The sequence below is a fragment of the Naegleria fowleri genome (genome assembly GCF_008403515.1).
Source record: "Naegleria fowleri strain ATCC 30894 chromosome Unknown tig68, whole genome shotgun sequence".
NCBI lineage: Eukaryota > Heterolobosea > Eutetramitea > Acrasida > Naegleriidae > Naegleria > Naegleria fowleri.
In genome coordinates, this window is record NW_025408000.1 from 359676 (window position 1) to 382317 (window position 22642).

Here is a 22642-nt window from a genome sequence, read left to right on the forward strand (position 1 = left end):
TGGTTTTTTCGTTGTTGCCTTCACTTCTTCGGCTTGTTTGGCTAGCCATCTCTGGACTTGGGACTGTGACTGAGGAATTCAAGTTTGTCCTATGACTGCTACCACGGCGTTGAGAATGAAGTCTTCTACTTGTATTTATGACCTTGCCTGATGAAACTTGTCCTCCATGATGGGTAAACGGGTGTCAGTTTATTTTAAATTTGCATCAGAAGCGAGTATTTGTGGAGAGGAAATGGTACTCGTTTGTTAATGAGAACGGACTCGACAATTGAAACCACAGTTGTCCAACGAACTCTCATTAATAAGGGCTGAAACACAATGTTTTATTAATCCTCGCCCAATTTCATCAAAACATTCTCACACAACCATCGCCAAACTCTAGTTGTTATTATCTCATTGTTTAAGATGGCCATTTCATTTCCGTGCAAAAATCTGTTCTCCCGCTTTAATTTAAATTCGCTCTCAAAAAATTGGAAAAACGAATTTCACTCGCTCCTCCATCATGGCATCCCAACAACAGCAACAACCACAAGTGTCCTCTCCTCTCACCACAGGCACTCCTTTTACACCTCAACGTTCTCAACAAGGAGATGAGGATGAAGATGACTTCCTCACGACTGGAAATTCCGATGCCAAAGTTTGGAAATATCGTAGAGAAAAGTATCTGGAAGCTCAAGTGAATGCTTCAAACTTTATCATCAAGCCTTTCTTTATTGCTTTCTCAGCTGCTATTGGATTTTCAGTAGGATATGTCGTTTTTGATTTCTTTGCATCATTCTTTAAGAGAAGAAGACAATAGTTCCCTTTGGTTCTCCTCCTCTAATAATTTCACGTGATACGATCTACTATTATCCACTATTCAATTGTCTAATAGAATTATGTCGGCAAGGAGCCTTCATATGTTCATTCGGAAACAATCTTTTATTTAGCAAACTCTCCCAATAAAACCCAAGACATCAATCCAAAGCTTTGTAAATTCTGTCAATTGGATGATTGTTCCAATTTGAAAATTGGTCATTACCCAATCTTCTTGCAACTAGTTGCGTCATCATCAAATCGGTAAATTGACGCGAAAACACATCAAAAAAATGGCAAAGAAGAAACAAGCAAGTAAAAAGCCTTCCACGACAACGATCATAGTGAAGGAGGCAACAGCAGCACAAGAAGAATCAAATGAATCTTCATTGTCATCAATTCCATCCAATGATGAAAATAGCAACATGGAACATAAATCTACTCAAAATACGGAGCAGGAAGAAACTTATCATCAAACTTCAACATCGACATTAGCAACCACATCGGAAGTGGATTCAAAAGATGAAAAACATGAAAACCAACTACAACATCAAGATTCCGAAACTTCCCAAGATTGTACCAATAATCATCGAGTTAATTTATCGACTACTACTACTTCAGACAGCGATACGATATGTACGCGAGAAGAAGTGGCAGAAAAAATCAAAGCTCCAACTAATAGAGATCTCATCACAACTCCATCAACACCACACAACAGTGAAACCTCCACCTCTACTCTTCCTACAAATGTGAACAACGACATTGCGAAAAAGTACGAAGACTTTTTGAAAAATGTTTGTGAAATTGTGGAGCAACACTCTGAAAATATTGCCACATTTTCTGAACGCCTTGGTGGCAAGTTTTGTAAATTTGAAACAACTCTCGAAAAATCAAAACAACAAACTATTAAGTTATTTGAACACAACGAAATTAAGCAGAAGGAAAATTCTCAAAAAGGAACTTTGTTAGATCCATCTGTCCGACAAATGCTGATGGGGTTTATGACACAAGTTGACCAACTTTATGAGCAAAGAGATCGAGCGATTACTGAGAAAATGAGCAAAATGGGCTCTAACTTGCAAAAATTGAGTAATAATGTTAAAGTGTTTGAAGAGGCAAAGAAAAAAGAATCTTCATCAGAAGATAAATCAATCACAGCCGAAGAAGCTGCATCCAATACTCAATCTACAACTTCTAAAGTGGAGTCTAATGCTGAGGAGAATCTCACAGAAGAAGAGCTTAGAAAGCGGTGCAAAGAGTTCGAAGAGAAACTCAAAGAAAAGGAGAAAGAATTTTCTTCTTACAAAACAAAAGTTGCAGAATGGAAAGAAAAAGTTAAGGTGATTAGCAATAAGGACATGAAGAAGATCGAAGAATTAAAAAAGCAAGTGACAACACAGGAAAAGACAATAGAAGAATTGAATGCAAAAATTGAAGAGATAAACAAAAAGAACGAAACAATTCCAAATTTGGAGAATAGTTTAAACGTTAAAGATGATGAAATTGAAAAGCTCAAAAAAGAGATCGCATCGTTGAGTGAGAAAATTTCGCAAAAGGACCTCTCTATCGAACAACATCAAATAACGATCAATGAAAAGAATCAAATCAATGCAGACCTATGTGAAAAACTTACTAGTATTCAACAGCAACAGCAAGAGGCAGCCACTTCATCTTCAAAAAAGGTTCCCAAATTTCAAGATCTTAAAATTCTTAAAAAACTTGATCTTGATTCCAAGATGTGGTTCTATGTACAACATGATGTAGAAAATACTTTTGAGTGGATTGATCTTGAGGAATTAAAACAGATTCACTCAGATGCACAATTGAACTCACCTCTCGATTCTCTACTACCAGAAAAATCTATTCTACAAATTCATGAAGAGTCATTCCAACAAAGGCTTTCAGAAGAATCCAAAAAACTCGAAGAACAAATTAAATTATTCAACGAAAAGGATGAGGAGTTAAAAACCTACAAAACTCGTGCCCATGCTGCTTTGAAAAAGAAAACTGATGCTCTCAATCAAGCCAAAATTGATTACGAAAATCAAATTAATGAATTGAAGGAGTCTCTCACAAAACAGCAAGAAGACAATGAAGAGCAATCTAAATTGATTCAAGATCTTCAGGAACAAGTTCAGAGCTTCATCATTATTCAGGAGAAAGCTGTCAAGCTTGGATCGGATCTCGATAAAGTCATGTCTGAAAAAGAAGATTTGGAAGACAAAATTAAATCCTTAGAAAAACAACACTCAAAAACCAAGGAAGATTTTAATGAGGAAAAATCCAAGCTTATTCAAGAATATGAACTTCAACTCAGACAATTGGAGAGCAAGAACAGTGAATTAGACGAGCAATTCAGAAAAGAATTAAGAGTGACCCGAGAACGAAATAGAAGAATTTTGGATGAGAAGGAACGAGAAATTACCAAATTGCAAATGAAAATATCTGAGAATAAGCAAGTGACCGATGAAGCTGAACAAGTCAGAGAGAAACTTGTGTCACTTGAAAATGAAATGAATTTGATAAAAGAGGAGAATGAAAGTTTAAAGAAGCAATTAACTGCCATGATGAATGCAGAGAGCACACCCACAGTGAAAACACCTCGAAAGGTGGATCAATCTCAAATATTGTCATCTGCTTTGAACGATGGCCCAACAACTCCAACCTCAATTTCGCAAGATAACATTTCTGATCTCTCTCCTTCTGTTAGTACTTCTGATTTGACATTGGAAAGAGATTTTAATCAACTCATGGAATTGGCTCAGCTTCAAGCATCACGAGATACTGAAATGATGCACTACAAGGAAACAATTTCAAAGCTTAAACAAATCATCAAAGAAAGAGAGCACAGTGAAAAATCTTTCAAAATTTTGGAAAAGCAATTGAAAGAGGAAATTGAACATTTACAACGACTTCAAAAGCAAGGAGCTCCCAATCTTGAATATTTAAAGAATATTTTGATCTCATTCTTAACTGGCGAGGATAGGATTGTGAAAGAGAAATTACTCAAAGTACTTGCTCAAATGATGGATCTTTCGAAGGAAGAGCAAGATAAGATTTCACAAAAATGTTTAGCTGAGCCTTCTTCATCATTATGGAATATTGTAAGTACTTGCAAGTGTTGTGTGATTTTGTTTATTGGACAATCTTAATATGATCAATATCTGTGTACTGTCAAATTTAAACAGTTTGGATCAAAGAAATAAATTTCAGTTTTCGGATTCAAGCTTTGGAAGAATGAGCTTTTCTAATTTGATTAAATCTTGAGTGAATTTTCTGATACCGTCAGCAAGCTTGTCTGTAGCACATCCATCTTCGTTGAGCTCCCATCTGAAAATCTTCTCATTAACCTCTACCTTGGGAATGTCCAATTCTCGTGCTTTTTCAGGAGAAAGACGTCTTTCCAAATTGTCACATGGAGTGTTAGCTAATTGTTTCAACAGCGCTGGAGAAATGGTGAGCAAATCACAACCAGCCAATTCGATAATCTCTCCGGTATTTCTGAAGGATGCACCCATGACCACGGTCTTATATCCATACTTCTTAAAGTAATCATAAATTGAGGTAACAGAAAGCACACCAGGATCATCGCTGGCTTTGTCAAAGCTCTGTCCCTTTTCCTTATAGTAATCCAAAATTCTACCAACGAAAGGAGAGATGAGTGTAGCTTTGGACTCAGCACAACTATCGTTGTTGTCATCCAACAAATTTCACACACGATGTCTCATCATTCAAATAAATTAAATACTTACGCAATTGCTTGAATCTTTGAAAACAACAAGGTCATGTTGCAATGAATACCTTCTTCCTCCAAAATCTTTGCAGCTTGAATGCCTTCCCATGTAGATGCAATCTTAACAAGGATTCTCTCTCTCGAAATTCCTGCATCTTCATACATCTTAACAAGATGTCTTGCCTTGTTAATTGTACCTTCCGTATCAAAAGAAAGTCTGCAAGTCAATGTGGACAAATTGGTAATAGATGTTTTCGGAATAATTAAATGTCCAATTAAATATTTGAATGGAAACAAGATTACGATCATCATCATCCGAAATCATGATGAAAAATATTTACCTTGCATCCACTTCGGTGGAGACTCTTCCTTTTATAATCTTCAAAATTTCTAATCCAAAATTAATATTCAGTTTATCAAGAGCAGCCTCTAATTGCTTCTTCTTATCACTACCCCCGACTTTCTTTGCATATTCAATTCCGTCTTGGACCAAGTGTTCATATTCTTTCAATTGACAGGCTTGGAAAATCAAAGATGGATTAGTGGTTGCATCTGTGGGTTGATATTCGTGCAACAATTTAAAATCACCTGTATCGGCCACAACAGTGGTATACTTTTTGAGTTCCTGTAATTGATTGGAAGACATTTTTTGTGTGTGGTGCAATTCATTCGAATTCCGTACTTGAAAGCTTTACAAAGCAATACGAATGGAGATTACTTTTCGCACAGTCCAGTTGCGCCGCAAATGAAGCTTTAGTTAAACCGCAATTATTCTCCTCAAATTCAATCTCGTCAAAAATCACCATATCGAGCAGGCTGTTTGATGAAACGTTCCGAAATTTAATGCTCTAAATTTTCTTACAATGAAGAATTCCATAGCAGGAACGGTTCATTCAAGAGTGTTTAACACTATTTTGATCATCATGAAGTCATTATTTGTTGCTGCACTATTCACTCAATTAACATTTTAGAAGAATTTTGTAAAGTTTACCTTTGATTCACGAATTGGTTGTAAAAATAAATCATGGTCTTCAAAAAAAAATGCAAAAGAAATCTTCTTCTTCTTCCATTCATATTTCTCCCATCATTTTTCATGGCAAAGATGCTCATTCGTGTGGTTACTGTAAAACATTGGATGAGGAATCGGATCGGTACATGAGAACTCCTGATACTTCAGTTAGTATTGGATTTCATGTTTATCAAGTACCTTCCAATATTTATGAACAAATGATGTATCGGAATATGAGAAGATGTGGTGATTATTATTATCAACCGGTTAACAATGAAACATGTTGTCCACAGTATGCCATTCGATTAAACACATTGGAATTTAAGATGAACAAGAAACAATCAAAGGTTCTGAAAAGAATGAAGAAATATTTAGAAACTGGTGTGGTTCATCATCAAAATGATGATGATAATCAAGAACAAGTTTCCGGACACGACACCAAGAAGAGAAAAGTTGATGAAAATGATCACAAGCTGCTCGGACAGCTCTCTGAATCGTTGCAATCACTCTTGAAGGACAATATCGAAAAGTTTATCAAATTCTTTGATGGAGTTGTCAATCAAGAAGAGTTGAGACAACAATTAACAGAATTATTTCAAAAGCAAACATTCCAAAAAAGCCAGAGAAGTTCAAATACATTCTCGTGTGGAATTGCATTTGCTTTGTTTGGCTTATCGAAAAAGTTGAAATGCAATACCGTTTGTGACAAGAAGGATTTTGGGTCAGAAGTTGCTTCAATTCTTTTGCAAAGCAATTGGGAGCAAACTTTTGATGTTAATATTCAGGTGGAAAATAATGGATATATTAATGTGACATTGAAACATCCAAGCACAGAAAATGCATCTTCAAAAGGCAAAAGGGAGCAAAGCAAGCAAGCCCAATCATCACAGCCACAATCAGCCCAACCAAAAACATTGACAACAGTACTTCTAGACTCCAGTTACAGAGCAGAAGAGTACAAAGTCTATCAAAAATATCAAAAAACTATTCACAAAGAAGAAACTACAGAGAAGGGTTATGAGAGATTTTTATGTAAATCTAGTTTGTTAGATATGGACACCCAAAGCAGCTCTCCCGAAAAACCATTGAAGGGATATGGAACTTTTCACCTTCAATATAGAATTGATGATCAACTTGTTGCAGTGAGCGTATTGGATGTTTTACCAACTGGCCTTAGCTCAGTATATTTCTTCTATGATCCAGACTATTCACATTTGTCTCTTGGAGTTTACTCAGTTTTGAACGAAATTGAAATGTTGCAAAAGGAAAGTATCAAATTTCCACAATTCAAGTACATGTATCTTGGTTTCTACATTCATTCATGCAAAAAGATGAGATACAAGGGCGAATATTATCCCTCTGAGCTACTTTGTAATGAAACTTTTACATGGGTTCCACTTGACAAATCACTTTCCTCCAAATTAGATCAACACAAATATTTTAAATTTAATGAGCAAGCGGAAACAGTAAGAAATGTGGACTTTCCTGAAACGAATGGACTTTACTTGTTTGTGAGCGGTCAAATTCTTCCATTCACACTAGGCACGTCTATTCTTCCATTGACCAAGAGTGCCTTGCAGAAGATAAATCTTTTCAAACGGACTTTTGGAAAACAGTTGGCTTTAGAAAGTGGTTTTGCCTATTATGTGGGTGAAGAGGATTTAGAGGATGGTGACGAAGAAGATGACGAAGATGAAGAGTAATATTTACAATTATGTATTTATTACTATGTGATCTCCACTCTAAAGCACTACAATAAAAAAACTTAGAAGCCAAACTGTATTGTACAATTCAATTAGGAAGGTTGAAATTGTTAGTAATAATATTGATCCTTTCTTCTTCGCATCAAAGCATATGACCCTGTCTCGCTAAATTCTTCTGCTGTAATCCACATGTCGTTAAAAGAGGCAAGACTTGTCAAAATGCTTCCACCAATGAATGGCGAGTTGTATCTGTTTTCAGTGTCACACGATTTAATCTGAACACTTCTTTTGGCTAAACTTGACACATCGAACTGCAATCTCTCGTCAAAATTTGGAAATTGTGTACTACCTCCTGAAACAATGATATTGTCAAACAGTTCTGGTCTGGCATCGGCATCGCACGCCATAATGCTTGAATGGATGAGCTGTGGTATCCCTTCGCATTCTCTTCCAATTAATTGAGGCTTAAACAATATTTCAGGAGCTCTAAATCGCTCGCTATCAAGCTCAATTGAAGTTCCACAGGGAAGTGTATAAGAAGTAGAAAAATCATGTATGGATATTGTAGATGATGACCGAGGAGTGATTAAAACATTCATAACTTCCTCATAATTCCTTGCCACAAAGCAACATTTTTCCTTCATCATTCGAATTTCTTCATGTTCTCCGAAAGATTCGGTGTAAAAACCTTTTTCAGTCATTAATAGTTTCTTCAGGTGTGTTGTGATATCATCACCTCCTATGTGAACACGCTTCACAGCATTATAAAATGTATATCCTAAATTCGAATTGAATAACAATATGTCGAAATGTTCTATCGGCCTTACACTCACCTCCATATATGGGCGTCATTGTGGTCACATTATGACCAACATCGACAGCAATACCTGTATAATACCCACTGCTATACAATGTTAGTGAGCCAGATGTCTTTGAATAGAACTTTGGAACCCTAAAAGTTTCAAACATGATACTCATTGTTTTCTCAGCATTAAATATTGGGCTTAGATCGTGTTCGATCATGAGCATTGGATGCTCGATTGGGTTTAAGCGTAATTCTTTGAAAAATAGATAATTCCAAACGGATTCAATATCGTCCCATTCTTGTACAGTGCCATTGACTATACTTGGCGTAACATTCAAAAAGCATCTATTGTTTGAGGATATTTCCCTACCCAAATAAATCAACTTGGATTCAGCTCCTAGCATTTCCGGACTCTGGTGCATTGGTTTGGGTCTTCCGACCAAAGATGATAACACACAAGCTGGTTGTTCCTCTCCAGAAAATCCGGCTTTAATCAATAAACTTCCATTATCAACAATTACTGGTGTTTGTGCTAGAACCATGATTTCTCATGAATATTGTTCATGATTGATCAGAAAATAAATTGATGGAATGGAATTTCCCTTTCTGATGAAAGCCTTATCGTATTTTTTTTGAGATTTTGAAAAAAAAATGTTTAGCAGGTAAGTCTCAGTTTTGAGTGATAAAATAAAGATGGAGATGCATCATCATGATGATTTTTTGAAAATATATGTTCGGAATTATATAAAAAACTGTTATCATAAAAATGATATTATGGATGTGTTTGAAATGACTTGTGAATGAAATTTAAAAATTTATTTTCACTCAATTTAAAATTATCAGAATTTTAGGTGGATTGAGTAAAACCAGTTCAACAATTTTTTCAAAGATTGGATCCATTCTTGGAGGTTCAGCAAATGCTCAAAGAAAAGTATTTAATGAGGAAGATTTTAAATTATTGGAGAGCGCTCTTCTTTCGAGTGACGTTGGCAACAACACAACTCAATTATTACTTCAAAGGATGAAATCACAAGTTACAAATATTGAGAAAGAGTTAGAAAACAACCCAAATATGACAGATGTAAAGCCCATGAAATCTATTTTGAGAGAAGAAATGTTAAAATTATTTCAAAATCCAATGCAACAACAAATAGTGAAACGATTGCAACAAAATCAAGGAACTCCTGAAGAAGAAATATCAGTCTCTCTTACTCCTCTCTCTATGAAATCTAGGCCTACCGTCGTTCAAATATGTGGTGTTAATGGATCAGGCAAAACAACGACCATTGGAAAATTATTGCACAAATATAGACAATCAGGAACTGTAAGGCACATGATTGTGGCAGCTGCTGACACTGTGCGAGCAGCTGCTCCAGACCAATTAAGATCATGGGTAGAAAGAACACCTGATTGTTCAATTGTGGATTTAACAGAATCAGAGAAATTGAAAAAACAGTCCGAGACTCATCAGCCAGTTAAAACAAAGAACATTCGACAAGTAAGCTACAAAGTACCATCTGAGAGTGTTGTGTATGAAGCGATTCAGCAAGGTCTGCGAAAAGAAGATGTTGACGTGGTATTTGTGGATACTGCTGGAAGATTACAAAATCAAGAAGCATCGATGAAAGAGTTAGCTCTCATCAATGAAATGTGTTCCAGATCAAGAAAAGGTGCACCAGATCACACATGGCTGATTTTAGATGGAACCATCGGTCAAAACTCAATTCAGCAAGCAAAACTGTTCCAAAAGTATGTGCGGATATCAGGAATTATTGTGACAAAACTTGATGGAAGTGCCAAGGGAGGAGTTATCCTTGCAATAGCCAATGAGCTCAAAATTCCTGTCTTGTACATTGGTTTAGGTGAAAGTGTGCAAGATTTAAGACCATTTTACCCAGAACAATTTGTAGATTCAATTTTGTCTGTAACGGAGCAAAACAACGAAAAACAAGATGACGACGAAGAGGAATAATATGTCAAGAAATTATTTCCTTTTCAATCTAAAATGGATAACCTTATTTACTTGACTTTTTCTTTTTCTTTGTGCTGTCTTTCTTCTTCTCCTTAACTAAATCTTTCACAAGTGAGTTGGCACTGCGTTTGTCTTTCTTTGCCTTCTCTTTTTCTTGCTTTTCCTTATTCTTATCTATCAATTCCTTGTCGTATTGCTTCTTTGGTGTTAACTCTAAGAGCTCAATATCATAAAAGAGAGTGGCGTTTGGAGGAACCTTGTCAATAATTCCCTTCTCACCAAATCCTTTTTCTGGAGGAATAACCAATTCTCTAATGCCACATACGGTCATACCCTCAACTCCAATATTTATGCCCTTGATAACTTTTTTTGTGCCAAGTCTAAAGCTAAATGGATTTTTTCTCGTACATCTATCAAAAGTTTTGACTTTGTCTGGATCTAATCTTCCTTTATAATAGATCGTAACCTTGTCTCCTATTTGTGCCTTTCTGCCATGACCTACAAAAACATTTGTGATTTTAACACCTTGTCTTTCAAATTCCTTAGGTTCAGTATAATCTTCTTTCAGTCTTTCTGCTTCCTCCTCTTCTTCTCTCTTTTGTTGTTGTTGCTTTTCGTACTTTTCTACTTTCGATTTCTCCCATGGAGCCAAATCAGTGTATTTTGTTTTTTTCAATTTTTCCACAATTTCTTTAAAATAATTTCGTTTCAATCGGAAATATGCTTTTGCTCGATCTTCGAAAGTGGCGTTTGGAGAAAATTCTACATAACCATGAATGTCAACTCCAATACACTTTTCTTTCAATAAATATGGTCTTCCTTTCAATTCGAAAGTTAAATTGCCAATTTCATCTGCAGAGAACATGTGATTCAGATTAGTTTCACTCTTTAAAGGATGAGTCAATGTTGCCAAAACAAACTTTTTTCTCTTATCATCATCTTGGATACATGCTTGTAAAACACATCCGGGTATTTTCTCTTTTTCTTTAGCCTGTTCTTCCTCTTCTTGAGCCAAAATTAATTTTAATTTCTTCTTTGCTTCCTCTCTTTCTTTTACTTTTGAAGGTAAAGCAGCATCAAAAAGTGAGTCTACTTGTAACGAGCAATAAGTGATGGAAAGAGTACAATTTGAAACTTGTCCGAGAGAAAAAGGTTCATCGGGATTCACCCGAATTCTCCATTGCATCACTTGTACATTTTCCAAAAATTCTTTAATATCCTGAGAAGGATGTTTCATAAATTCCTCTTCTAATGCTTGATTTACAGCTGCATATTTTGTCTTTTTAATCCGAGGTGATGACGACAACAAACTCTCTCCATGCGATCGTTTCATTTTTTTGAAATTTTTGTTGAATTTGGAATTTTAAAATTCATTTCACTCTTGAAATCATCAACATTCTCTTTGAACCTCCATTCTTCTCACCTCAAGAGTAGCTTGTACTCAAGCACATGAAACTCATTTATTGTTGTTCATTTTCTTTACGTTTGATGATTTTCAACAGAGTCGTCGAACTCGTTTTGGTTTGTTTTTTGGTGTGCCATTTCGATGAGTCCACTTTTTTCACATTGGCCGATTGACAGCGATCCATATCCACCACAGAGATGGAAGGAGAACGGGGCTTGTTTTTCAATGAAGGTGCATCTTCATGTGTTGGAGTGGTAGGAGAAGAATGTCTACTATTGTTAGGAGTTGCCACAGAGAGAGAATTGGACGAGGAAGGAGTCGTGGTGGTGGTGGTGGTGGTTGGAGATTTTGCTGTGTGTTGTTGCTGACTTGTTTTGGTAGAGAATGCTGCCGTTGTACTACTACTACTAGTGGTGGTGATATTGATAGTAGTAGTGGTGGTGTTGGTGTTGGAGGAGAAGGAGGATCGTGAAACTCGTTGTGGGAGTGGTCCATCTCCAATCAATTGTTTGATTCTCTTGTCGAGTCCTGATTTTGAAATGAGAGCAAGTTGATTTGCAAATTTGTAAAAATTAATTTCTGTTAAAACATCTCCTTCAAAGTTGTAATACTTCTTTGCAAATGCTTCTCCAAAGTGATGAGCAATAAATTCCAAACTTTGTAATTTGATCGGATCAGGAACAATTTCTTTCGTTTCCTTAATTTCCTTTTTGGGTTCTTCGGCCATGTTTCTTAAAAATTGTTTTGTCTTTTCAATTTGATTGGCTGTATAAGTTTCCACTCGTTTCATGAATTTTTCCTTCTTACTTTCACTCACTTGAATTTGATTGGCAACATTTTGTAGAATCTTTGTCAAGAGTGTGAGTGTACGTTGAGCATTCTTTGGAGGCGGATCTTTGACGAGACCAAAAAGTTGAGGTGTGACCAATGCTGGACAGAAAAATCTAAGGAAGAGTAAGCCACCAACACACATTTCTCCACTCGATGGATATTTCTTTTCTGCTTCAGAGAATGTGTGAGAAAGAACTTCTCGAATTTGGATTGGACAATTGTCTTTGGAGTTGATTATTAATGTAAGAACTTCTGTACATAAACCTTCCAATAATGCTGCATTCTTGTCAGCGACTTCCGATGAACCAATTTTCTCATCATCAATTTCATAACTCTTATTTTCTTTGATCAGTTTTAAAAGGAAAGGTTTGATTGTTTTTGTGAGATATCGTAATCCAAACACTTTGAAAAAGAGAGTGACAAGCTTGGATGACAAACTGTTTCTTCTGAAAAGTGTTCCTGATGATTCAGCACAATCCACTTCCACTGTGACAGCAGCTTTCACAAAATCAACACTTGGTTTTGGAGAATCAGAGGAATCGAAGAGTGTGAGAAGAGGAGCAACCATCTTCTCCGATACGTTAATTTGGAATGAGTTAAAGCATCGCACAACCTCATGAAGATCAGTATTTGTTGTGAGAAGTTCGAAAAAGTCCAAGTATGGAAATATCTTGGTTGTAATTTCTTCTTCAGGATCACGTAAATCGGTTCTCTTTTCTTCCAAGAGAATGTGATCACAAATAGATGTGATCCACTCTTTTCTTGCTTCTTCAGAATCAGCAATGAAAATGTGTTCTCTATTTTCATGTTCTTTGCCATTGCTGAAACTAATTTGACAGGATAATGAAAATTTAAAACCTTTTGGATTGACAAGGTTAAAAAACTTGTCAAGTTTTCGTTCTTCCTTATTTTGTGATTTGATTTTTACAGGTTCTGTCTCTTCATTTTCAATACTTTCAATAATTTCATCAATAATTTGATTTCTGTCATGTTCACTATCTGTAGATGCAAGTAAATAATATGGATATAATTCATCAACGTCCAGCATTGGACCTCTCAATTCCAACTCTCTTCGTTTCCTTCTGATCAAGTTAATGGTTTGTTGTTCATCCAAATCAAGATCATTCATGGTTTCCAAAGTCATTGTGGGATCGTCTTCATCGAAAAGCAAAGCTTGATTGTAGTAGACAAATTCTTTGGATTTTTCAATATTTCTCTGTTTTTGTAATTCCTTTTCCATAGCTTCATCTCTGGGAACATAGATCTAGGTCATAAAATGAAGAAACACAATGGTCATTTCAAGCATAAGTATTTGGGCATGGATTCCGAATGAATGCATTAATATGACACAAATTCTTTTCATTTCACAACATACCATTGAATCACTGTCAATGACAACAATTCCCAAAGGTTCTTTCCGATCCTCTTCGGAATCAGAAGCATAATACTTCAAGAGTAAATTATCATCCAACTCGACATATCGTCGTGCCCATTTGGCAAAATTTCCTTGTCCTCTCTTGATCAGATAACCAGATTTTATCACTTTTGGTGTTCGTGATACAAGCTCTTCCTCTTCAATCTCTTGTTCTTCTTCTGTGTCAATTCTTCGATTGTTATTTTCCATAATTCCATCACCTTGCATTTTTATTTTCAGAAGGAGGGAATAAATACCTTGTTCCATTGCTTTAAAGTGACCTCTATTAGCCAATGGAGCTCTCATAAATCTGAATTGTACTTGAATTTCATCGGTAAGGTTAAGTGAAAATTCGACTGGATGATTCATGTCGAAAGCCTACGACGACGGAATATTATCATGATTGTGACGCCAGACATCATTGACGACAATTTCACAAAACGTGCGTGAAAAGAGATTCAAGTTAAAATAGGAATCATCCACATAAGAATGGAAAACCTACACTAATTTTGATTGGTTCTGTTCTTCCCAATCTCTTATCAACGGTTTTGGTCTCTCCCGTTGTCTCGAATACTTCAAGCCACAACTTTCCAACACTCAAAACACTTGTTGCATAGGGAATAATCACTCGTTTTCCTAACTTGATGTGCCATGGATTTGTATTACTAGAGAATGTTTTCACACTTGTCACTCTCACTTGATTATCAAAAAATACTTTCACATAAACTCCAGCACTGTCTGGCAATGATTTTGATGTTTCATTGTTGTTGTTGTTCTTGTAATTATCGATCGAGTCTACAATGACGATGAGTTTTTCTTTTGAATTGAAAAGTTCGCTCGTCGAGGTTTTACCACTATCGGAGGATGAGACTGATTGTCGAGGTGTGGAGAGAGTCAATGATATCGAGGAATTTGTTGTGGACTCTCCAAAATCATGAGGTGGAGTGCTTGAACCGAACATGATAAAAGTTCTTTCCTGTGAAGTTCAATTGAGAGAAATGATAATTTTGTATGATGAAGAGAAGGACGACAAGTTTTTTGTTGTCTCTTTGCTTAGAGGGTTTTGTGCAAAAATGAAAACTCTCACAGAGGGTGAATTAGCAACAACACGATGGCAGTTCCAGCCAACACTGTGATTTTTTTTTTGAAGTAGACTTGTGACAGGTAAAGGAAGAAGAGTGTGATCTGTGTGGGGCTTTGCTGATCTGTTTTCGGGGTGCCTTGCTGATTCGTGTGCAAACAGGTCTTCCTCATTGGTGGAATGAGGGTAAATCTTATGGAACAGTGAGGATTCAAGAACTTGGAATGTGTTGCCAATATCAGTCTTTGTCGTTGTGATGATGAAGTCAAGGAATGATGGAACAACAACAAATATGCCTCGTTGGTATAATATAAACCAACAATATAATTTTATATTACAAAATATATAATATTTTAATTAGAAAAAGGAAAGCCTTCAAAATCCACAAGAGGATCAATAAACCATTCCAAAACTCTTGTCACGCTCTTTGGTAAAAGATGCTTCATGAAAAATAAGACACAAAACACAATAATGCAATCAAAGAGTCTGAACAAGAATACTTCCCAAGCATTTTCTTTTGCCCATTCTGTAAATTGTTTCAATAACTCCATCACCTTATCAAGTCTCAATAAATTCTGTTTTTTTGAATGAGTGATAGGAATGGAATTCTTTGTTTTCGGATGGTAATAGTTGGAAAGGGCTTTGGACAAGACTCGAACAATTTCATCCGTTCTCGTGGCAGCCACTTGAGGGTTGTTGATTGGTGATTCTTTCAATGAAATTGCTAACACTGTGCTACTCAGTGGATGAATTTCAAAAAGCTCCTCCTCTTGTTCCGATGCACTCATTTGCTCATCATGATGAGCTTCATCATCAAAAGTGTTATTGAAAGCAGGAACTGTTTTAGAAAATGATATTTCCAATTTTCTCTTATTTTCCTCATCTTCCGAAGAGATTAGTGTCATTGAGTTGGTTTGGTTGGATGATGCAGATGAAATCATTGTGGAAAGTTCAAATAATTTTTTAAAATTTGTTTTCTCAAAAAACTTTTCCTTTAAAACACTTGAAGTCATTGACAACCATCATTCCTACTACGAGGATATCCTATGATCATTCCTTTGTTAAGAATGATCAGGAATTCAACAACAGGACCGTTTATTGGAACTTAAGTTGGAAGATCAAAAAATGAAAAAAATAAACCTATTCATCAGATCAAAGCCTCACTCTGGCTTCTCTTCGATCGTAATGAGCCATCATCATTCGGAATCAACCATTCGATCTTACAAGATATTTATGAGTAATGGATTTGCGTATCATGATGAAAAAGAATTTGAGAATAAGTTTTCATTCAAAGTTTTTGATGGAAAAGGTTGGTGTTCGAGTTGGACATGGATACTGAAAGCAACAATATTCTTATATATCATTCAGGTCTTGAAAATTTTGTGAGTCAAGTCAATGAGTACAAACCAGATGGTCTCTACTTTGTTGGATGGAAATCACAGTTCAAACTGTCGAATGATGGATTTTTCGCAAAGCTTTCAAAAGAGGCAAAAGATAACTTGAAAATCATTGCAAATCATGGCGTTGGATACGATAATGTAGATGTCCAAGCTGCTCTCACAACAAAGGATAAGCCAATAATTGTCACTCATACTCCTGACGTGGTATCAGATGCAACTGCAGATACTGCTATGATTCTCATGTTGAATGCATCTCGAAAAACAAGAGTTTTTGAAGAAAATCTCAGACAAGTAAAGTGGAAATCAGGTTATGAAACACTCATGGGCCATGATCTGAAAGGTAAAACATTGGGTATTATTGGCATGGGAAGCATTGGAACTAAAACTGCTATGAGAGCGCTTTCATTTGGAATGAGAATTGTATATCATCAAAGAAATCAAAGAAAGGATGTTGAAGAAAAACTGACGCGAGTTGGACAACACCTTTCAGAGATGGGTGGATACAACAATCAACCGATCGTTGAGTACTGTAAAAACATGGATGACCTTTTGAAAGAGAGTGATATCATCTCAATTCATACGCCTCTCACCGAATCTACTCGTCACCTTATTTCCAAAAAACAATTTGAAATGATGAAAAAGAGTTGTATTATTATTAACACTGCAAGAGGAGCAGTGATTCATGAGAAATATCTTGTGGAAGCTCTAAAATCAAACAAAATTGCTGGATGCGGATTGGATGTTTTTGAATTTGAGCCCACAATTACTCAGGAACTGTTAGAATTGGCTTCCATTAATCCATGTATATCCTTATTGCCACATATTGGTACACAAACAGAGGAAACGAGATTTGATATGGAGCAATTATGCATTGAGAATTTACATCGGGTCCTTATTGAAAGCAAAGATCCTGTCACTCCTGTGCCTGAACATAAGCAATTATTTGCTAGAACTGAAACTCAAAAGTAAATAATCGACCGCAAGTCGAAAACATGATGAGTTCTCTTCAAGGTTCAAAGTTTTCTTTTTTTGTACATTGTGAATAATGATCTAGATCCTTTCAACCAACAAAAAAATGTTCAAGTGGTCTCGATTGAATCACAACGTTGCTGATGAGGATTTGAATTGTGTTTCATCCTCCCAAACGCCAACTCCCAACACACACCAAGTGGCTTCTTATGGGAAAGATCGGAAAGAACATCCATTCAAGAGTTGTGCTCTTCCATCGGAAGTGGTGATCAAAATTGTTTCCTTCATGGATTTAAAGACTCTCTTTTCGTTCGCTGCCACCGATCAATTTCTGTTGAAATTTCTATTCAACCAATCACCCTCTCGAGCCAAAGAATATATCAAGTTGAAATCAAAACGCATCAATTCATTGAGCGAAACGGATGTTCCTCAACTTGCAAAACAATACAAAAAACAAGAGGAAGAGAAAGAGTTTGAAGTAGTTCAAAGAGAAGTGTGGAAACCCTTGGTTTGTTATTATTTCCCTCAATTCGAAAAATCATTGAATGTCAAGAATTGGATGCATGTGTTGCGCAGAAGAGTGAACCATTTGAAACTTTACGCTCCATCGGTTCTTCCACTCTCTCGAAACGTAACAACAGATCCTTTCAAATTCAATGTATTGTTGAACGTTGATGACAGCTCATTCTTTATTGAGGGATGCGAATTCAATTACAAGTAAGTGAAAAATAATTTTAAAAAACAAATGGTTTTCGATTGATGTTTCACAACAACTCTCCTTAAAGATGCCCACTCAAGTACGATCAATTACAGTATGTAACTGAGAATACACGATTCTGTGAGCAATGTCACAAAACAGTTTACAGAACGAATGATATTACTGAATTCAAGAATCATGTCTCTAATGGCCATTGCATTGCCTTCTCAATGAAAATTGATACGCTTGAGTTTGATATCATGGGAGATATGTACTATCCACCTGAAGAAACACATGTTTAAAATCTAGGTAAAATTGGCTGTTGTCTTTTGATTCTGGATTTAAGCTAGGACCATTAATTTCCATTTTGGTCGAAAGAGACTGCCCTTTCTTCGCCATGTGGATATAAGAGTTAACATGAAATCTTTGCACATGATCATCTGTTAAACTTTCTATCGCATGTCCTGTAACCTTTTGTTAAATCTCCATTCTTTTGCTTTGCTTGGACCATGTGGTGCATCTTTTTTCAGCGCATCTAACTCTTCTTGCTCTTCTTCGACCTCCTTTTTAATCTCTCACTTCAAGACATTGATAGCATTCTCTACCGGATTCAGTCGAGGAGAATAAAGCATGAACCATGTGTCCGTAGCATTTAATAGCTTTTTTGATCAATTCAAAATTATGAACTTTTGAATTATCTCCTACAAAGCCAAGTGGTTCATCCTTATATAAATCTGATTTCTCCTTAATAAAATCAATGATCCATCTGACGTTGGATGTTCCTTTTTTGAATCTCCAATTCCTTTCTCCGGATTGTCTACTCATAGCAAAAACAACAATATTGAGAGATTGAGTTCTTGCACTTGGTTGTCTTGGTAAAGACGTGAAATAAATAATTCAAAAAATTTGTAAGCAAGAAGGCTTGTCGGACACGTATTGATCATCATCATGACGAGAAGAAGCTTGCTGTGTGGCTGTTTAGTACTATTATCGTGTTTATTATTGATTACTTTCCTTCAAGCCAAATCCAATGTGTACTCGAATATTGAAATATTATCCATCGATAGAACAATCGACACCACACAAAATACGATGGTGAGAGAGGAAGTAAAATGTTCAATTCAAAATGTTGGATCATCCGAGACTAAATACTTTTATTTGGCTTTCCCTAAGTCATTATCAATGAACAATGTTGCCTATGTTTCTGCTCGCCAACAATCCGCTTCTTTGAATATTCTCAAGCACAAATTTGATGATGAATTGAACAAGTAAGTGGAATGATGATAACGGATCGAGTATAGATTATATAATATCAATGTTGTACGATAATGATTTTAATACTTTCCGTTATCTTCTTTCACAAAATTTCATGATAATATATTGTTGCTTTCCACAATGACATCACCGTATTACAAAATATACGAATCCACGATCTACCACAGAGATGCATCCTTCTTTGAAATTGAACTCTCTTCTCCTTTGGGAGCCAATCAAAAGGCTGATTTAGTCATTAATATTGTATATGTCAATGTTGTTCATCCTTTCCCAAAGGAAATTACACAAAGCGAACATCAAAAAGTTGTTTTCGAGAGTAACGCCTACTTTTTCTCTCCTTACAAGGTGAGACAACAAGTAGCCACTCTCAAAGTCGGAACATCTTCGATTGAGTCATACTCTACAAAAGTTAAGCCTGTTGAAAACAAGGGAACTGGTATTCAATATGGACCATATCGTGATGTGAGTCCATTCTCTGTGGATGAAATGAGAGCTCACTACACCAATGATAGACCATTCTTTATTGTTGAATCAGTGGATAGAACTGTCGAAATTTCTCATTGGGGTAATTTGGCTATTGAAGAACACTATGAAATCAAACATGGTGGAGCTAAATTAGTTGGACCATTCTCAAGATATGAATATGCAAAGAATCCACCTCAAACATCACCATCTTCATTTAGAAAGATTACAGCCACTTTACCACTTACTGCCACTGACATTTACTTTAGAGATAGAATTGGAAATATTTCATCATCTGATATTCGTGTTGTTGGAAAGAACCTTGAGGTTGATTTTTATCCAAGATTCCCACTTTTTGGTGGATGGAGAATTCGTTTTTATATTGGCTACAATTTGCCAATCAGTGACTACCTCACCACAGCACTTAACAATCCAGAAAAGCACAAATTGAGATACAAATTCTCAGTGCCTTTTGATGCTCCAGTTGAGGATCTCACTCTTCGTGTCATTGTTCCAGAAGGTGCCTCTGATATTGAATTCCGTACCTCTTTCCCAATTGACAGTGAACATAGAGAAAATTTAAAGACATATCTTGATGTTGGGGGACGAACTGTGGTTGTTGTCAAGAAGAAGAATGTCGTTCCAGAACACAATGAAAATTTCCTCCTCTCTTACAATTTCCCAGTTACGGCAGCCTATTTCGAACCACTCTTGGTGATTGGTTCACTTTTTGCTTTCTGCATGTTTGTGATTGTTTATGTAAGATTGGACTTTTCCATTCAAAAATCAGAGGAAGAACTCGAAAAAGAGAGAGAAGTCATGTCATACGAATTAGTTGAGTCATATATTGAAAAGTTCTTCGAGAGAGACTCATGGTATTCAGATCTAGAAAAGTCGATTGCTCAAAGAAACATTTCAACGCTTATTGATGAAGTTGAAAAGAAGAGACAAGCCATGGCAGACATCATTAAGAATGAAATCGTTGCCGAGTTGTCAAAAGCACAATCTAAGGCTGTTTCTACTATTAGTGAAATTGAAAAGAAAGAGCAAAAGAAGTTTGACTACATGAAGGATATTGCTATTGCCAAGTCGGAAAAGGAAAAGGAAGACCTGGGTAACAAGTACTCTGCAGTTTCAGATGAAATCTATTCCCTAGTTGATTTATTGAGAGATTAAATAAATTATTAAACTTCAATTGGTACAAGGAGTTGTTGTGACTGAGACTGGATCATCATGCAATCGTGTCCAGTGTTTTGAGTTAGTTGGATTCATCCTCAACATTGAAATCTTGGAACTTGAAAGCCATCACCAATAAAATTCAGAGTAATTTTTGAATTTAAAAAAATATCTCAAGCACTCTCTCAATTTTTCTCTTCCTCAGGTTAAAAGCCAATAATATCATCATCAAACCACGTCATGAGCGAAAGTGTTCACGAAGATAGAACCATTGAACAATGGAGAATTAAAAAGCTGATTAAAAACCTGAGCGAGGCAAGAGGTAACGGTACCAGTATGATTTCTCTCATTATTCCTCCAAAGGATCAAATCGCGAGAGTAACCAAAATGTTACAAGAAGAATATGGTACCGCTTCGAACATTAAAAGCAGAGTCAATAGAATTTCAGTTCAAGACGCTATTACCTCTACCATTCAACGTTTAAAGTTGATTACAAAAGTACCCGATAACGGATTGGTTGTCTACTCTGGCACTATCCTCACCGAAGACGGAAAGGAAAAGAGAGTCACCTATGATATGGAACCATTCAAGCCAATCAACACTTCCTTGTATTTGTGTGATAACAAATTCCATGTTGAGCCTTTACAAGAATTGCTTGAAAGTGATGAAAAGTTTGGTTTTATTATTATGGATGGTAACGGTTGCCTTTACGGAACACTCTCAGGAAATACTAGCACTGTTCTTCAAAAGATTAGCGTTGACTTGCCAAAGAAGCACGGTCGTGGTGGTCAATCTGCTTTGCGTTTTGCTAGATTGCGTTTAGAAAAGAGACACAACTATGTGAGAAGATGTGCTGAATTGGCTGTCCAACACTTTATTACCAACGATAGACCAAACGTTTCTGGTCTCATTCTTGCTGGTTCTGCTGACTTTAAGGTTGATTTGACTCGTACTGATTTACTTGACCAACGTCTTCAAGCCATTATTTTGAAAGTTGTCGATATTGCTTACGGAGGTGAAATTGGTTTCCAACAAGCAATCGAGTTGTCACAAGAATGTTTGAAAGAGGTCAACTTTATTCGTGAAAAGAAAATTATTGATGAATTCTTCACAGAAATTTCTAAGGATACAAACAAGTTTGTTTTCGGTGTAAAGGAAACTCTTTCTGCAATGGACATGGGTGCCATTAAGACACTTATTGTATGGGAAAACCTTCCTCATCTCAGATACAACATTAAGCAACCAAACGGTGAATATGTTGTCAAATACTTGACACCCGAAGAGGCCAAGTCAAACAAACATACCGTTGATGAGAATGGTAACACATTGGACTATGAATCTGTTTCTTTATTGGAATGGATTGTTGAAAACTACAAAACCAAGGGATGTAATTTGGAGATTGTGACTGACTGTACTCCTGAAGGATCTCAATTTGTCAAAGGTTTTGGTGGTATGGGTGGTATTTTGACCTATCCAATGAACATGGATGAAGTGTCTTATTATCAAAATGATGAGCACTTGGCCGGAGAAGACCAATTCAATGAGGACGACTTCATTTAACGACCCAACGGAACATACAGTGCAGGGAGGAGTCAATCACTGTTAAATTCCGTTCGGTCAAAGTTTGTCGTAGTCATCTTTCTCATTCGCATTTTACCATTCCTTATCACTTTTGTGAATAAGCAACGAATGGTATGTGTCGATTTACTGCGTGCTTGTCGTTGGGCTTTAAGAACTTCAAAGATGAATGGGCACACTTTGACACAGAACTCACATTTCTGTAACTTGGTGAGCTTGCTCCTCACTCACCACCACAATTATTATCAAATTAAATAACATTACATTTATGTACATGTGTGTGCATGAACTAGTTTAAAAGTACTGCGGACCTGCTTGTATACACACAAGATCAAAT

The 22642-nt window shown here is 36.2% G+C and overlaps 13 protein-coding genes across 13 annotated transcripts; 8 read left to right on the forward strand and 5 right to left on the reverse strand.

The window, feature by feature from the left end:
• Positions 1–502: 502 nt before the first annotated feature.
• FDP41_009341 (uncharacterized protein) lies at positions 503–799 on the forward strand (the record flags this gene model as incomplete). Its single annotated transcript, XM_044713289.1, has 1 exon — positions 503–799. One exon carries the CDS (start codon positions 503–505, stop codon positions 797–799), a length of 297 nt encoding a protein of 98 aa, XP_044557152.1.
• A 289-nt stretch (positions 800–1088) lies between these two features.
• Positions 1089–3947, forward strand: FDP41_009342 (uncharacterized protein; the record flags this gene model as incomplete). Its single annotated transcript, XM_044713290.1, has 1 exon — positions 1089–3947. The coding sequence occupies one exon, from the start codon at positions 1089–1091 to the stop codon at positions 3945–3947; it is 2859 nt and encodes a 952-aa protein (XP_044557153.1).
• A 57-nt stretch (positions 3948–4004) lies between these two features.
• FDP41_009343 (uncharacterized protein) lies at positions 4005–5174 on the reverse strand (the record flags this gene model as incomplete). Its single annotated transcript, XM_044713291.1, has 3 exons — positions 4005–4479; positions 4548–4745; positions 4870–5174. The coding sequence occupies 3 exons, from the start codon at positions 5172–5174 to the stop codon at positions 4005–4007; spliced, it is 978 nt and encodes a 325-aa protein (XP_044557154.1).
• Positions 5175–5569: 395 nt separating this feature from the next.
• Positions 5570–7240, forward strand: FDP41_009344 (uncharacterized protein; the record flags this gene model as incomplete). The annotated part of the gene is made up of 1 exon (XM_044713292.1): positions 5570–7240. The coding sequence occupies one exon, from the start codon at positions 5570–5572 to the stop codon at positions 7238–7240; it is 1671 nt and encodes a 556-aa protein (XP_044557155.1).
• Positions 7241–7350: 110 nt separating this feature from the next.
• Positions 7351–8587, reverse strand: FDP41_009345 (uncharacterized protein; the record flags this gene model as incomplete). Its single annotated transcript, XM_044713293.1, has 2 exons — positions 7351–8018; positions 8074–8587. The coding sequence occupies 2 exons, from the start codon at positions 8585–8587 to the stop codon at positions 7351–7353; spliced, it is 1182 nt and encodes a 393-aa protein (XP_044557156.1).
• A 109-nt stretch (positions 8588–8696) lies between these two features.
• On the forward strand, positions 8697–10017 carry FDP41_009346 (uncharacterized protein; the record flags this gene model as incomplete). The annotated part of the gene is made up of 2 exons (XM_044713294.1): positions 8697–8707; positions 8889–10017. The coding sequence occupies 2 exons, from the start codon at positions 8697–8699 to the stop codon at positions 10015–10017; spliced, it is 1140 nt and encodes a 379-aa protein (XP_044557157.1).
• A 43-nt stretch (positions 10018–10060) lies between these two features.
• On the reverse strand, positions 10061–11350 carry FDP41_009347 (uncharacterized protein; the record flags this gene model as incomplete). The annotated part of the gene is made up of 1 exon (XM_044713295.1): positions 10061–11350. One exon carries the CDS (start codon positions 11348–11350, stop codon positions 10061–10063), a length of 1290 nt encoding a protein of 429 aa, XP_044557158.1.
• A 127-nt stretch (positions 11351–11477) lies between these two features.
• On the reverse strand, positions 11478–14628 carry FDP41_009348 (uncharacterized protein; the record flags this gene model as incomplete). Its single annotated transcript, XM_044713296.1, has 3 exons — positions 11478–13517; positions 13629–14045; positions 14170–14628. 3 exons carry the CDS (start codon positions 14626–14628, stop codon positions 11478–11480), a joined length of 2916 nt encoding a protein of 971 aa, XP_044557159.1.
• Positions 14629–15101: 473 nt separating this feature from the next.
• On the reverse strand, positions 15102–15689 carry FDP41_009349 (uncharacterized protein; the record flags this gene model as incomplete). Its single annotated transcript, XM_044713297.1, has 1 exon — positions 15102–15689. The coding sequence occupies one exon, from the start codon at positions 15687–15689 to the stop codon at positions 15102–15104; it is 588 nt and encodes a 195-aa protein (XP_044557160.1).
• A 244-nt stretch (positions 15690–15933) lies between these two features.
• FDP41_009350 (uncharacterized protein) lies at positions 15934–17117 on the forward strand (the record flags this gene model as incomplete). The annotated part of the gene is made up of 2 exons (XM_044713299.1): positions 15934–16057; positions 16117–17117. The coding sequence occupies 2 exons, from the start codon at positions 15934–15936 to the stop codon at positions 17115–17117; spliced, it is 1125 nt and encodes a 374-aa protein (XP_044557161.1).
• Positions 17118–17223: 106 nt separating this feature from the next.
• On the forward strand, positions 17224–18116 carry FDP41_009351 (uncharacterized protein; the record flags this gene model as incomplete). The annotated part of the gene is made up of 2 exons (XM_044713300.1): positions 17224–17834; positions 17903–18116. The coding sequence occupies 2 exons, from the start codon at positions 17224–17226 to the stop codon at positions 18114–18116; spliced, it is 825 nt and encodes a 274-aa protein (XP_044557162.1).
• Positions 18117–18762: 646 nt separating this feature from the next.
• Positions 18763–20727, forward strand: FDP41_009352 (uncharacterized protein; the record flags this gene model as incomplete). Its single annotated transcript, XM_044713301.1, has 2 exons — positions 18763–19082; positions 19257–20727. The coding sequence occupies 2 exons, from the start codon at positions 18763–18765 to the stop codon at positions 20725–20727; spliced, it is 1791 nt and encodes a 596-aa protein (XP_044557163.1).
• A 240-nt stretch (positions 20728–20967) lies between these two features.
• On the forward strand, positions 20968–22287 carry FDP41_009353 (uncharacterized protein; the record flags this gene model as incomplete). Its single annotated transcript, XM_044713302.1, has 1 exon — positions 20968–22287. The coding sequence occupies one exon, from the start codon at positions 20968–20970 to the stop codon at positions 22285–22287; it is 1320 nt and encodes a 439-aa protein (XP_044557164.1).
• Positions 22288–22642: the final 355 nt, after the last annotated feature.